Source organism: Gallinula chloropus (genome assembly GCF_964237585.1).
Source record: "Gallinula chloropus genome assembly, chromosome: 13".
Lineage (NCBI taxonomy): Eukaryota > Metazoa > Chordata > Aves > Gruiformes > Rallidae > Gallinula > Gallinula chloropus.
Window position 1 is genome coordinate 8797494 of NC_140098.1, and position 16313 is coordinate 8813806.

A 16313-nucleotide genomic window follows, 5' to 3' on the forward strand; every position below is an offset into this window, starting at 1 on the left:
ACTTTATCTGTGTAAGACCCTTTGTATATAGGGGCAAAACCTAGCAAAATACCATCTCCAAGTATGTCTTGCTACATGCAGCTTAATTTTCTATATTTTATTTTTAAGTTTTAAGCCTGTCTGTGTATTTGTGAAGAATGATGACCATCTCAGATACCTGAATATCTACATTCACACTCGTTATTCTAAAACAAATGGAAGCATTTTTTGATGTGTGCTTCCTTTTCCTGGTATTGAAGGCTAGACTTGAGTTGATCAGAGTTAACATGGCTATGCTTCTAGTCCATGGGAAATTTCAGATACCCAAAGGGGAACTGTGTTCCTCCCATCAGTTTTTTTCTCTAAAAAGTCTTTATCTCTTTCTCTTCACGTCTGGACAGGATTAAAAATAAAGTAAAATAATAATAATTATGACTGATTTGGGGGTTGAGTGGGTTTCCTGAAGCATCTTCAGGAGACTAGATATTCAAACTCTGCTAAGGACTCGCTGTATGAAAATCAGACTTACTTGGAAACTTGGTTCCTGCAAGCGAGACTGAGGCATTCAGAATAGCCACTTAGGCATTGACAGAGCCCTCAGTTGTTTGGGAAAAGGCCAAAGGGCATCTTCATTCTCTTGAATGTCAGTTTCTTGGGGTCTATATCAAGATTAGAATTTTGTGCATAGGTGACACTGCGTTCTTGTTGGCAGCTACTCTAAAGCCCCTACAAAACATACTCCACAAGACATTCGAGTTACCACATATCCCTTGCAGTCCTGTTGTGAAACACTTTTCTTCAACTTTGCTCTTTCCAAAAGTGCTGGAGCTTTGTTGCATCAAAAAGTGAATAAAGACAGAAAAAAATACATTTCACTCAGAGGGTTTAAAAATAGGAAAGTTTTCTTTGTTGACAATTTATTACATTGCATGTGTTTTGCTTGGGGAAGGTGGTGGGTTGTGGATACGATACCTTGATAAGAACTTCATTAAAACAGGAAATATGTGCCTATATTCTGCCAAAAATATTGAAAGTTGAGTGTCTTAGGGCTGAATCAAAGGATTTTAATGAGATGTTTGAAGGAGGAGAGGTAAAGCAACTTGTTCGTACTTGAGAAGAACACCACCTTTTAGAAAAATGTTGATGAGTGCAATATGTGATATAATATGGGGAGTAGGGTGGCTCCAAATGCTAAAAATGTGCTTGTTGTCATGATAACCTACCTAAATCAAAGCTTATCTTTTGATATATAGAATAGGTCCATGGATGTATCTGTTTCTACTTACACCAAAGGCAAAACTGTATTTCACACCGCCAGTCCAAATGTGAGCTGCCAGAAGAGACGCTCTGCGTTCCGCTGCTTTGTGCTGGCTGCTGGGTGTCATGGAGAGCAGCATGAAAAGGCAGAGCCAGGACAGGTAGAAAGAGCCGTACCGGTGACCGAGATTAAAGGGATCCGTGGGTGTAGGGGCTAGGAGGTAGGGCTAGGAGACCTGAATGCAAATACGACTGTGTAGAGTCAGGAAGGTGGAGACGAAGAGCTTAACCTCAGTGTAGAAGCTGAAAGGGAGCTAGCAAAGACATTGGAGGAATAAAGCGATGCAGGCAGAGCGGCGGGTGAGGATTTGGATGGCAGTGTGTTCAGACAGCTGGTGAAAAGGAAGTCAACAGCTGGAAGCCCCAGAGTGAGTGCCTGGCCTTTAGTCTCCAGAGACTTGTGTCAATATGAAAACTGCGCAGGATGGTTGGGGCTGAGGTTGGGGTTAAAACAATAGAATTCCCAGTGAGTTAGAATTCATCAGCATCTGCTTGCACGGCAAAGGTGGAAAGCGAGTGACGATTGCCTGACTTGCAACCAGCTGAATAGAAGCCCTGGGGTGTGGGAGCTTTTAAAGATTGTTTTTCTTCCTCGTGCATGTGTATACTCAGCAGCATTTCTGAGGGAGTTGTGCTAATTAACTCTTCTTTCCACCCCCATCCTCTTAAATCTGAGCTGAGTACAGCAGCACCTATCAGAATAGGATATATGGGACACAAGGTCCTTTCTACCCAGGCCAGGCAGCCAGCTGTTCAGAGTTTTGAAGCAGATGTTTGAGCCTGAATTTTAGTTGTTTTGTGTGATTTGTGTTGGTAGCTAACGGAGGCCAACCTTTTTATCTGGGAAGCTCCTGGTGAGGTAGAGACACTTGCTCTAGATGGGTTCGTGTTTAGCAAGCTATAGAAATGGCATGCTGGAATAACCCTTCGACGTAAATATTTCTTTTCTTTATTCTTTCAAGTGCTGGCTGACCTCATTTATATAGTATTTCACAGGGTACATCTGGTTTTGGTTGTTTCATGACTCAGTGTTCCAGTTTGAAAACGTAGTGTTGCGATTTAAAACATCGTGTCAGGACAGTGATATACAACTACTTATGACCTCAATGTTGTCACTTTTGCTCTCAGGCACTGTTCGTGCGGCGGGCCAGGCTCCTGCAGCTGTGTGGGGAGGCTCATGCTGCAGAGTCTGGCCAAAAGGCACAGCCACTGCTGGGTATTCCATCCCCTCAAGCCTGTGTTTCTTTTGTGCTAAAGCATGCTTCTCCCTGGCATCCGATATTCCTATCTGGCTGTGGCGTTCCCTTCCCACTAGGATTCCTTCAGCTGCAAGTTGTGTCGTTGCATGTTTACCCTTTTCTTTTGCTCTAGTCTGCTTTCTGGCTTTGGGTGGCTGGGAGTGGATGCACCATCTTATTCTCACTGGGGCAATTGGTGCCTGTTACTGGGAGAAACCTCCATTATGCAGGACAAGCTGCAGTCAGAATTGTTTCCTCTTGCTCTGCTTTCATACTTTTCTGTTGAGTGTGTGAGTTGCCATACACTGTCCAGAACCCTTTTCAAAGCAGGTGTGTTGTGGTATTTATCCAGGTTGTGACATCTGTCTCAGTGGTCCTAAAAATATTAAGGTAACTCTCTTGCAGCTTTTTTGACAGAAGAGTTAATTATAATAAAATTAATGATATAGTTCCTTTTTTCAACTTCATTTTTCCTCTATAAAATCTTAGAGTTGCCCATACCTTGTACAGATACACATCTCTATATCAAAGGTAACACATGTCAGTCTTACACAGAGGGATACATTGGAACGGGACCCGAGGAGTTCTGCTTAAGTGTATTGCTAAAATGTTCAGGTGGTGCTTATATATTTCAGGATGGATTGACAATTTCTGTCACATTTAACAATGATGTTATGGTTGCACATCATGTAGACTTCTAGAGTTTGGTAATTTATAATAGTTCGGTTTAAGGCAGAAACACTTACTGGAAACATGCTTGCATTGAGTTACTACTTTAACTTAAATAACTAGGAGCTAGAGAAGGAGTGAAGCTAGACTAGAATATAAAACATATTTATTTAAGACCCATGTAATGATTAAAAGTGAGAAAATAAGGAAGCTAGCTTAATGAATATTAATGCCTCACTTTGCTGGTTTATATTTCTGTCTTCCACTTTTTTCCATTGAGTTACTTGATGGTGCCTTTTATATAATTTTTAAGTGATGCCTTTTGAAAAATCGTAAAAATTAATGATTTAGGATTTTGTAGAGTGTGAGATTAATGACATTTTAACAGGCAACATTTGATACTCAGATGTGCTGCTTGCTTTACTAAAATTTTAAGAGATGAAGTCTACCAGCTAGACAGTGTTCTCCTCAGAGGTGCATCACAAGTAAGCTCATACCTACTCATTGTGTGTTTGCCGATCAGGTTAACAGAGAATATTTTTTGCCCAGGAGAGCAGGAGGGAGCAGGAATTGTGAGTTTAGTTAAAAAAAACCCAACCCAATAAACCAAAAAAAACCCTGTGCAAAAACCCCAATCCCACAGACGATGATTAAATATTTAACACTGTGGGGTGGGGCTGGGGGGAGCAAAGGTGCCATATATGCCTATGCAGTCACTACTGTGTATCTCAGTATCTATGAGAGCAGGCAAGGTGTGCTGTCAGAGCTTCATGGAAAATGATGACATGGGGGAATTTGATCAGACAAAATTGCACTAACTTTTACAAGGCCCTGGAAAATACCATCTTCTTGTAGAAATAGAAGTCATGCCAACATTTAATGGCTTCTTTTCATTCATTGTCCATTTCTTCCATAATTTTTAAGGTAATGATTGGTATTAGTCAGCACATGCTGAAAAAAAAAAAGGAGCTTTTTTTTTCCTGGAAAAAATCCTCAAAGAAACAAAATAGTTTTTGTGATTTTGCTTCTTGGAAAGCTCAATCCACAGTGACAGCTTTTTTAGCAACACTGTGCTGTGCAGAATCTTAGCAGGCTGGGCCAAGTTGCCAGCACTTCTCAGACCCACTTGCCTTTGAGTTATAACTTCAGGGTAGCTGCTCACGAACAGAACAGTATTTTCAGGGTCCCTGGGCTAGCTATCCAGCAGTGTTAGTGAAATCTAATGTTTAAATGGCGTTGCAGAAATTGATACTGAAGAATTCCTAAGATCTGCTTTTGTGGCTCAGTTACTTTCTGATAACTGATCTCAACAAGTAACATGTGGGCTCGTGGAAGGCAGAAAAGAAACTTTGTCAGCTTTTCAAGAGAAAAGGTGAACTGCTGTTATTGTGATCAGATTGTTTAACAATAAAGCTAATGAATACAGCCAGACATTAATTTTCACAGATTATTCCATTTTTTTGTTGGCTTGTGCAGAAAGACTTCCAGTTCACAGGTTGATGCTGGGAATGCCAGCCCTGTGTTCCTGGTATGGTTTTTCAGATGAAGTTAAAATGGCCATGAGTGTAGCAAACCGGCTTTATAGGACCATATCCTTCTTTATCACCAAAGCACTTTATCAGTGGCAGAGACTGTTTGTGGATAATCTAGGGGGTCAGACTGTTCTGTAAAGGCAGTGGTGGTAGGGCGATGCTAGAGCCTTTGGAATGATTTGAAGAAGGCAAAACATAAGGATAGCTCTCACTGCTTATGGTTTTGGGGGGGGGGGGTTGGGCATGGGAGGTGGGGATTGGACCTGGAAGTGGCTGCTAATAAGAGAGTAAGAATGCTTTTCAGGGTTTTTGTAAGTGGGATTAACTCCGAATCCCACTGATGCCCTTTATTACTACTTCAGCACCATTAGAGAAATGGTTTTGGGGTCTGATATAAGATCATCTGCGTATCTATGACATCTGCTTCTGTATTGCTCTGGGGCTGACAAAATTTTAGGACTGAAGGATCAGGCAGCTCTTCAGAGTCTGGTATCTGCTTTTCTTGGGTGACCTCTGGCATATGAAAGTTTTCTGTTTGTTGGTGGAACCAAGTGATAACATTCCTCTGTGGGTAGTGAAGGGCTTATTTCTCCTTTATCGTTTCCATTTCGAGTTTTTTATCTGGCTTGACTGACAGAATGTTGAAATGCTAAACATTAATCTACTTTGTAAAAGGATTTGAATATGAACACTTCTTTTTTACTTTCCCCTGGTACAATGTATTCATCTAAATTTTGTTCCTAAAATATGTCCAGAGCATTGCAAAATAGCACCAAATTCACTGACTGCCACTAATATAGTGATTGACTTTTTTTTCCCGGAAAATAATGTCTGTGCTCTCTTTAGTGTTTTAAATTAATCCTGGTGATAAATATATTATTAACACCTCAAGACTTTGTATATAGTATATTTGTCACTAATTATTTTTTTTTTAAACAGGATTTATCTGGGGAAGGCTACAGAGACACTGTTGGTGATGAACACTTTCATCTAGAAGGTAAAGACAAAAATCTTCTTGGTTAATATTAAGGCATATTGGAGTAAATCAGTGAACATCTTAGTGTAAGAATGAAGAGAGTGCAGTTCTCTATATACTGATGTCCTGTTTGGCTGGACATTCCCATCTATTAAGGTGCGAATGGGATATTATCTCCTACTACTGTTCCAGTATTGAAAAAAGTCATCCAGTTGTATCCTAGGGATCAAGGGGTTTAATTCAAGGTCTCACACTTTTTTTCCCCAAGTGCTTTTCTTGGCATCAGTTGCAGTAGTGAATATTACTGTCCCCACAGAGATGTTAAATGTGATCCCTGAAAATGCTAACATTGAGTTTTGTGATATGCTGCACACCATTCTGTGATTCACAAACCAGACTTACAAACTCTGACATTACTTTCTAGTAAAGACCAGAGACTCTTACGCAACTTGTCTGCTGAATATGAGTGGGATCATTATTGTCTCAGATACCTTCTTCTTTCTAAGGCTCATCTCATCTCTTTGTCTGTGACCAGGCTTCTCCTTGCAGTGGAGATGGAATCATTGTTGTGGTGGGAAGGGCCCTCGGGAACTTTGAGTTTGAGCACTGTATTCCACATGTCAAAGAACATTTTTGTGGTACCTTGAACTTCAGTTGGGCAAGGGGAAGCTGATGAAAAAACGAGATTAGTTTGAGGATGTTGTTCCTCATTCTTTTTAAAAAACAAGAAAATGAGACTTCAGAAACTCTCTAGTCTAAAAAATAGTTGCATAGCTGTGTGCTAGACTTTGTATTATAGGGTAATGGAAACATACGCCCAACTTATTTAGAACAATGAACTATGTCAAGCTTAACTTGGATAGTTCTGTCCTTTTTTTATAATCCAGCTGTTGGTTTCTGGTAGCAGAGATTTCTGTCTAAACAGCTTGTGAAAGGTTCTCTATGTTAAGAATGTCTGGCTTCCAGTTCTGTGCCTGTGAAATGTGTTAATACACCGTGTTTCTTGGATCCCATTCTTCTATCATGTCTTCAGTTTACAAAGAATATTCTCTCATGTGTGCCTGTTATGCAGGAGCTCAATTTCAGGTGGTGCTTATAGTTTTAACACAAAAGCAAGATACGGTCACCATGCTGGAGTCAGTGTTTGTCAAAAGTGTTTCAACATTTAACTTCACCACTGTTTTCCTTTGTCCATAGTAGGACATAACTCTAATAAAGGGTAGCTTTTTGCAGGTTATTGAAGAATCTGCTTAACACAGGATATAAAATGACAGTGAGGTTAATTTCATTTTTCAATGTCTTATTCTACCTTTCCTTTCCTTTAATTATTTCTCACTTTGTTGTGTAGAAGTGTCCTATATACCAAACATAATATCCCATATACAATATTTCCAAACTAGTCAGCAGCAGGATTGTCCTTATTACAGTGTGGAACCTTTCAGGCCACTGTAATTTCAGTTTTTCAGCAGATTCACATTATTACTTCTGATGTGTCTCATTTCTTAATAAGTAGCTGAGTAGTGAAGACAAAGCTGTAGATGGCAGCAGGTGGTCCTTTCTTTGTGTGCTGTCACTGTTCTCTAGCATCTGCCCACTTAGGAGGCAGGTAACTTGTTTCTACCCGATGCTCAGGCAAACGCGTACAGGTTGATGGGGCTTGGTCCTCATCCCTTCTGCTTTCAGATCTCCAGGCTAGATTTCCATGCTCAGAATAGTGTTAGCCACTCCCTATTGAATAAGATATTTAAAATCTTCTTGTAATTAACAGGTGAAACTAGAAGCATTGTGTTAAAGTGGGATGCTTTCCCCTTTTTGTGTACTTTTTACATGCCTTTACTTGGCATGTTTTTGGATGATTGTGATAGTACTAGCATAAAATTATGTTGTTGGTATAAAGAGAAACTGAAACATGATTTAAGACGCTTGTTAGGGCACAGCTTGAATTTTGTGTGATGTAGGTAGAAGATGAGCACTGTCCTACACCTTTCCTGCATAGACATGCTTTGTGTGAAAATGTAATTCATATTCTAGAAAGTATATTAATCTTTCCATCTAAAACAGTTGTTCTGCTTTTATTTGGTACCTCACAATCTTTACAAATATACTGGTGTACCACATTGCATGGTTATATATTCCTGTGTCGCAAGATGACATCAACATCACAGGTAGCTAGTTGCAGATACAGGGAGCTGCAGCACACTGAAACAGGGTTGGCTGGGCACAAATGGCAAAACCGAGACTTGAATTCAACTCTAGTGAGTACTGAGCAAGTGTCTCATCAATGAATTGAATTCTATCTTTAGAAATTCATGGTAGGGGTGGAAAAAAAATGAAAAAGAAACATTTCTCATAAATTTGCAAAAAAGCACAGCAGGTGCCACAGTTGTGTGTTAGGGAAAGTTATCACTTCACAGTCCAAGACTTTATTGGGGAATAAATCTGAGTTCTTTAGAAGACTCTCACTGAAAAGACAAACTGGCAATAAGAGAAATAATTGAATTCCTTGTTTTGTTTTACATAGCCAAGTTCATTACCTTCTCCCCCCCCCTCTTTTTTCGCCGTTAGCCATCTGAACAGTACAGATAAAAAGAACTCTCTTTGCTGGATTTAACTTCTGTGTTGTTATGTAAAGCTTGATCAAATCCTTTCGTCTTAACAGACTTAACTGGCCAACAGCAAAAGGCTTGGGATTCTGGGATTAAGATTGTATTTGGTAAGAGGACTGGTGCATTAGTGCTTTCTTTTGAACTATAGAAAGAACAAAGTAAACATCAAAAGCATTAAGCCATGAGAGCGGATTGTTGACTCAATGTTGCCGCATGACAAGAGGTTAGAACTCAATAGTGGCGACTCTGTTTACTGAGTGCTGTGCAGAAAGAAACAGTTTGACCAGTATTGTCTATTATATCCAGCACCTGCCTTTGATTTTGCTGCTGGGCAAGTAACTAAATTGAAATTTTTGGATTTTCTCTTATGTGGTCAGTGATTTCCTTAGATAAGAGACACCGATGGAAACGTCAGTCACTTCTTGTATTACTTTTACTCTGTTTCCCTTCTTCCTGTTTCATTAATAACTCAACAATTGGGCATACTGAATATAGGTTCTGTAGTGGATCCTTTTGTGACTTTCATTCCAAGCTTAGCAGTGCTTTCCCACAGCATTTTGGAGACTTCCACTTGCCAAACTTGTGCAATCTACTGGGGCTGTCTATGAACTTCTCATGCTTGAACTGTCTTGTCCAGCAGTTTCTGCACAGGAGGCATATGCTTCATCCCTCTACATGTCTAAGATAAGAGCAAGAATTTTCTCATCCTTGTCCCCAGATACAATTGTAGGTCACCAGAACTGAATGAGTGGGGGCAGCTCTGGAACAAGTGACAAAAACTAGCACAGATATTGGGAGATATTATAATTTCATTTCAGTGAGGAAGCTAAAACAGCAGGTGGGAATTGAATGTAGCATCAAACAGCAAGTCACTTTTGCATCATGGAGAGTATCTGCTATTACAGTGTTCCATACTGACATCCAAGTTCTCTCTCTGCTCTTGTTTTCCAGAACTTTTTTCACCTCCTTTACTCAGACATTTGAGGAAATTTTCACAGTTAAAGACTGTAGGCTAGGAGAGCTTTCTTATCTTGGCCACTCCATGTCTTTATGAAGTGGCAAGATTCCTCCAGCTTATCACTCAAACATTTAGAAGCTTTTTGGAGCACCTTGTTTACTCCCTGCTTGTGGTAGCTGAACCAGAAGCAGGACAATTTCCCTCTGACACTGATTGTGGAAAAGAGGCGATTTTCTACTTGTCTCAGTACAAGCTCTTTAGGGCCCAGTGGGGTATATCTATCAGTCTACTCCAGCTGCCTTTTGGAGTTCAAGGTGAAGCTCTTAAGCTCAGGAGACACCTAACCTATCACCCCAGTTAGTTATGTGATAATGTGATTTCTTATGTTGCTGCTCTTCTGAAAAGCATGATTTAAGTGTTTCTGCTAACCAGAAATCTTGTCTGTTTGAGATCAGTCTAGTCCTGTACCTGTTGGAGAAGCTGCCTTGTATGCTGACAGCAATCTGTTCCCTGTTTCATTTGTCAGCCAAGGGTGATGTCTTTATTATTATCCTCTCAACAGAAGACTGGAGAAGATCCAAGCCTTCCTGGTGCCTTATCTGAACATGATATCCAAAGTCCTGCTTATAGTAGTGATGGAGCTTGACCTGAATCAACAAACCCATTTTTTGATGTTTTCCCAAGCCAGATGTATCCAAATCCCTAGATGTAAGATGTTCCCTCTTGTGGTACCAGAAAGGACAAAATTATTCAGAAAGGACAAAATTATTCAGGTCATCTTCTTGCCCATAAATATTAGAGAGCCCTCCAGCAGAGTTCAAAGCATATGTTGTTGCTGCAAGAAATATCAGTCATATCATAAAAGAGCTACTTGTAGCACTTTGCACACATTGATAAGACATTACGGAATCTCTAAACCTTCAAGTAAGACGTGCTGTTTTCAGCAAAGCAGAAAAATAATTCTTTGTATTCTTAATATTGTTACATGTTTTTCAAGATGCTACTGGTATGTCCAGCCAGTCCTTCATCTCTTCTTCCTCCACCCAGCATCCAGGGAATCTGTGGTGAAGTGGAAGCTGAGATGTGGTTAATGGTTCCACCATGAAGAACTGTGGTGCTGTTTTTTGTTTTAATAAGAACTGATAAGCAAACAAAGAACCAATAGTAAAGAACTAGTGGTTGCAAGATAATTCCCTCTTCTCTGTTTCTCCATTCAGGAAAAATTCAGTGAAGGCTGAAGTTCATGGAGTCGTTTCTGAAACTGGTAATTGGCAAGGGTGGCAGGGTATGGTATTTGAGGCCAAATCCTTTGTAAACTTGTCAGCAAAGGAAAACGTGAAAACATTTAAACTAGTTTTAAGTAACAGCTATTTGCACATGAGACACTTTTTACCATACTTTGATAATCTCTTAGCTGTAATAAATTCACGTATTGTGCTAGCCTGAGCTATGCATGGGTAATAAAAGGCAGTTATTTCAAACTGCATGCTCTTTTCTAGTTAGTGACTTCAGGTATGAAGGTTACTTAATTCATTTTCTAAAGCTTTAATAATTTTCTATGTATTATGTACATGAAATTCCAGTATATTTATAGAGGAGACAGAGATTGCCTCTTGCACGCAGGCAGAGTTGCTTTATCTCAGCCTGGTTGTTATTACCTACTGAGTACTCCTGAGGGAGGCTTGGTCCTTTGCAGAAAATGAAGGTCCCTCCTCTGTCACGTTCTTAAGCCAAGTATCTATTCATCACTGACACTGCAAACAGAGTGCTAATAATTCTATCTTAGAAATGCTCTTGTGGTCAGCCTTCTGGGATGTTGTATGGTAATTCTGCTTTTTAATGACTTGTTGCTAATCCTACACACTTACACAGATTTGCAATACATGAGTATGTGCTATGTGATCACCTCAGACTGGGGATCGCTTGCTCACTGGCTGTAATTATTTTTGGCTGTCAGGAGGTTTCTGCAGTACCCTTCCTTCTACTCAATGTGATATGAAACAACTCTGAAAAATATCTTCAGCTTCAGGGTGACCCACTGGCACCAGCCACCGCTATCTGACAAACAGCTAGTGGCTGCTTAGGCTGGACGCTGATAAGCTGGTTACTGTGAATTGGAAGGAGTACCAAAGAACATGAGGGGTGGGGTGGGGGGAAGGAGCAATGGAGAGTGCCAAGAGAAAACTGCTTAGTTTGGCAGTTAGAATAAAAGTCGCCAAAGAACATGAGACTGGTAGGATTAGCAGAAGTTTTCCTGTGGTCATACAGAGATCCAGGAAATTATAAGAAGCAGGTAGGCTGTTTGCCATGAGTGGGAGGAAAATCTTATGGCATAAGGCACTTAAAAAAATATTAAAAAAAAAAAAGGAGTTGTACAAGTGTTTCTTAACATTAGCTGTTCCAGTTGAGGGGGATTGGTATTTGGATCAGAAGCTTTTACTTCTAGAGCTGCTGTTTCAAGTGCAGCCAGGTCAGTAGTGATGAAAGACCGTTGCCATCCGATGGATGTCCGTGGCCTGTGTGTAAGTTAGTGGTGTCCAGGTGTTTCCAAATGGACCTTTACAGTGTCTAACAGCTCCCACCCATGTTGGCAAGCGAAGCACAGAAAGTCAGTGAAAAGTGGGCTGTTATGTCACCTCGGAGGGTGAGCTTTCCTCCTCACACTGAGCTGCTGCTCTGTGGAGTGTATGTGTTCTGCTGCTTGTGCCTTGCTTGTTCTAGTCATGTAGGGTATTGCTCTGTTGAGCTGACAACCCACCAGCTCCTACCGGTGCTGCCTAACAGGTTTTGATAGATGATGTGTTTTGTCTGTGGTTTAAGATTTTTGATCTGGGTTATTAATCGTCTGCATTAGGCTGGGAGGATCATATCTGCTGTTAAGTAGTAGATTCATATTAATCTCTGTATTCAGATCATTCTGTGCTGATTGAAAGTTGTTACTCTTGAATGCAAGTGGCTTGTTTGGTTGAGGGACATGGTAGCAAAGGTGAGAAGAGAGCCTGGGATTTCCTGCGTCTATGTTGGTACATAAGAAAATCTATCAAAGTGAACAAACACCTCAAAAAGGCAAAGAGTTGAAGACTTTAAACATGGAAAACTTTAAAATGGTATATTCATGCTTGGTATTTATTATTTATCCATGCTTTCCTTCTACCAAAGACTGGCAACTTTTCTTTCTTTCACAGAGAAGCTAATGTTCTTTCTGAGTTGTCATTAAAAAAAGAATCAATTAACAATAAGAATATTCATTTACTGTCAGCTCTGAGGATATAGCTCTTGAAAACCAATATCTACAAATCTCTCAAGCTGCTTCGCTAGCAGAGGCAGATGATCAGGGTGCATGTGGGAAGCAGGGCAATCAAAGGGCAAAAGCACTTAGTTTAGGGAGGTCTCACCAAAGGAGGAGGGCTCTTGCTTTGCTTTCCACATCCTGAAGGTGAGGGAAGCATCACAGCAGTCCTTAAGGAGTAGATCATGGTACCCAACTGGTTGCTCACACCAGCGAGTGAAGCCCGAGGGAAGCTACTGCTGTGTAGTGTGACTGAGATAGGGGTAAGAAATGTGTGACAGTGATATGAGGCTCATGCTGCATGCATGAGGTTTGGAAGGGCTGCATCTCAGTAACTAGGACTTGCAGATCAATCTTGGTCATTGGTGTTTCCCTTGGGCTGTCAGTGTTGTGATTCCGAGCAGGAAGAAACTGTAGCATGCGTAGGCAGCGGGCGAGGTGCAGGCTGGTGCAGAGCTCTGCACTAGCTGCCCACCTGGTGAGTATGCTGCCAAACCTTTAACACCACCCAAGTGAGACATCCGGGTGACAGCTAGCCACGTTCACCCATATGACCTGCTCTCCTGCCTGGACAGTGGTGACTCATTTGGAGGGTGGGTCTCCCATCAGCTCTGACTTGGCAAACTGAGGGACTTGGGTGTATCTCTGGGAGATAGCTGATGCTGTGTGTATGGTACAGAGATAAAGCTCTGTTACTGTACATGTGCAGCAGTATAAAAATGTACTTGAACTTTGCCCCAGGACATCCACCACCAAGAACAAAGAATGAAATATGGGAACAAGTCAGGAGTTTGAAAACAATCTTTCTGGAAACATGATGAATGCCAGTGGTTTCATTTTTTCTACTTGAAGAACAAAGGTCCTTTTCTACTTTTAATTTCCCAGCAACGATTATTACCAGTTATTTTTCTTGTAGCTTTGACCACAGTTCGTGGAGGTTTTATTAAACATGTTTTTGAAAAGTGAGTCAAAATGCCATTCTTCTCTGACTCTCTTGTGACTCTGTTTTTTACCCATGTGAAACTAGAGCATATTTCCAGGCAAAGATTTGGGGCCAGATAATACTCTCACACTGGAGTTCGTGGAATTATTCCAGTTTTGTTCTCTTGTCATTGAAAGAAGTTTTGGCCCTTGCTGTTTCAGAAGACGATGTGTGTGTTTCAGATCCCTTGCCTTTACATGACACTTCTTATTCATTTTTAGAAACCTTGAGTGCTGCATTTAATAGGCAGCATGTCCTGCTGCAACTCCCCAATATTCCTAAAGTTGGCGGCTCTCTTGTGTTTGACTTGACCTTGACACAGCCAGGCACCCGAGTTTGAGTGCCCCTCTGCTGGCTTTTGGGAGCTTTCTGCGACAAGCTTTTGTTTGGATGTCACGTGGGTGCTCCCATGAGGCCCTTCTCTTGCCCGTAGGGATGTCCTATCGCGGTGTCACAGGTGAGCATACGGTTCATGACGGGTTTAAACAGTTACTGCCTTCCTGGGATCGAATGTACGAGCCATCACTTTCTACAGACAGCTAATGAGAGGCCCAAACCTTCAGGCTGGATAGCTTAGACACAACATCCTGCCATCCTGCTGCACCTTACAAATACACCAGCGTGTACATGCAGACGTAGAGAGGCAATTTCAGAGCAAAGCATATTGCTTTTGCCAGTTGCTGTTCCAAATTCAAAGTGTGTATCAGTCAGGGTGCTTTTGTGTGCTTCGACTCCACTTCTGCTGCAGTAGCTACAGAAACCCAAAGTTTTACCTCACCAGGCAGAACAAGTGCCCTTTGTTACCTAGACAGATTACAGCTTTTTCTAAAGTCTGCTCTTCATAAAAGCCCAGCTTGAACAGTGGAAATTCTGACTTGCCTCAGATACTGAGGAGACTTTTATAGTTTCAAGTAGCTCCAGGGTTATATTTTAAAAGTTGAATTTCATCACATGTTTCAAGTTTGGTGGAAAAAAAAAAAAAGGGATGATATTTTTAGCTGAAAAAAGTGCCCCCCCCCCACACACACCTTTTTTCTTAACAGATGTTTCATCTCAATCATATCCAAACCTCAAAGCACAAGTAGCAGTCAACCTTATTCTCCTGTGGAGAAGAAGATAAAATGTCATTTGTTTGGAAGAGGGGGTTTGGGCTTTGGGTTTGGGTTTTGTGTTTTGGTTTTTTTGGTTTTTTTTTTTTTTTTTTTTAACCACAACTAGTTTGTGAGTAAAAGCAAATAATAAATGCAGCCCTATGGGGTTGTGGAAATGAACCTGAAGCAACATTTCTGCTCTTGAAAGAGCTCGGAGTCCAGCTGCTCTTGTTAGATGGAAAGTCCCAACCCCCAGCCTACCAAAATAATAAAAATACCAGTAATCAGGTTTTTCTTGCTTTATAAATCTCTTCCAGCGATCCAGGTCCTTTCACCAGTAAAGTGTGTCATAGGAGGTGCCCAACTTTGTACCAAAAAGGATTTAAACCTGTAAAGGTAACAAAAAGAAAGGAAAGGAACAGTAGTTGTAAAACAAAATGTCTAGAAGTAAAAGAGCTGCTACCTGAGGAATTTTCACAGGGCTCTGGAGGAGCGGGGAGTTTTGCTGTGCCTTGCAGCCAGGCTCTGCGCAGGGCTCTGCACTGCTTGGGGGAGGCTGGAGGGAGCCAAGGCAGCCCTGAACTGTGTGCAAAAGATTCGTTTAGGTGGGAATTATAGTCTCTCCTAAGGATTTGGAGGCATAAAGCTGAAGTGTGGTACTGCGGCCCCGTGGGGTTTTGTTTTTGTATTTTAATGAGCCTTTACAGAGAGTGGAGCCATCCAGGTGTGGAGGGATATCCGTGGTAGATCGGTGTTCAGATGGAGACTGCTCTCTCTGCCTGCTGCAGGACCTCCAGGAGCTGCAGTGAGCACCCAGCCACCCCTTCCCAGGGCACCTACTCCTCTGCACGGGTGGCTGCCCAGGCCCTGCTAGCCAGAAGTGCTTGCCACTCAGATTTCAAGATGTTACAATTGAATGCAAGTTCACAATGACACTGCCTGGGAGGATATCCCAGGGTTTTCCACCAAAGGGGCAGCTCCAAGTGGGAAGCTGGCTCTTGAGTTGTGAAACATGTGGGCTCTCTAGAGCAACAGGAAGGACTGGCTCTCCTGTAGGCATGCTCCGATCCATCTCCTCTTCTGCACTGTAGGCAGTACACAGCACAGTGGGCTTCCATCTCTGATTGCGGTCTTTAGGCTGTAATGTAATTATGAATAATGGTGAGCAGTTACCTGCATTTGCTCTGTAGGAATAGTTTCTTGTAATGAGATCCCATGTGCTCTCTAGACTTCAGGTAAGTCAGGTCAAGCTTTGATGAACTGTACTTCTCTACATGTTTTGCAGTGTATCCCCTCAGTGCCATTCCTCGCACACACACACACAAATGGAAAAGGAGAGAGACACCCTTGTGCATGCACATGTATATGCGTGGACTGTTGGTCACTGTGTTGCTTTTCAGTTGTGTTGTGGAGTAATTTCCATCCTCTGCCACCTCAGAGTGAGATGTTGACCTCTGAGGATGGGAACAATGAACCTGCTACTGAATATTAAGTATGAGAGAGCTGTCAGACATGCGACTGATTCATCACGGCGGAAATGGTGGCACAGTGCAGGTCCACACCATGGCTCTCTAAAAGGCAGGCTTTGTGAGGGTCACAGCGAGGTTCTTCCTCATGGGAAGCAATTCTGATTAAATGAATCCTACAGTTCAGAGGCCCCATTATCATAGCAAAGG

The 16313-nt window shown here is 41.6% G+C and overlaps 1 protein-coding gene across 1 annotated transcript in view; it reads left to right on the forward strand.

Annotated features, from left to right (window-relative positions):
- Positions 1-16313, forward strand: part of NKD1 (NKD inhibitor of WNT signaling pathway 1) — a gene marked incomplete at both ends in the record, with an annotated part of 102979 nt that overhangs the window by 60492 nt on the left and 26174 nt on the right. The window contains one exon of the mRNA XM_084270349.1: positions 5675-5732. Coding sequence (XP_084126475.1) covers positions 5675-5732 — 58 coding nt within the window. The remainder of the gene's footprint in view (positions 1-5674; positions 5733-16313) is intronic.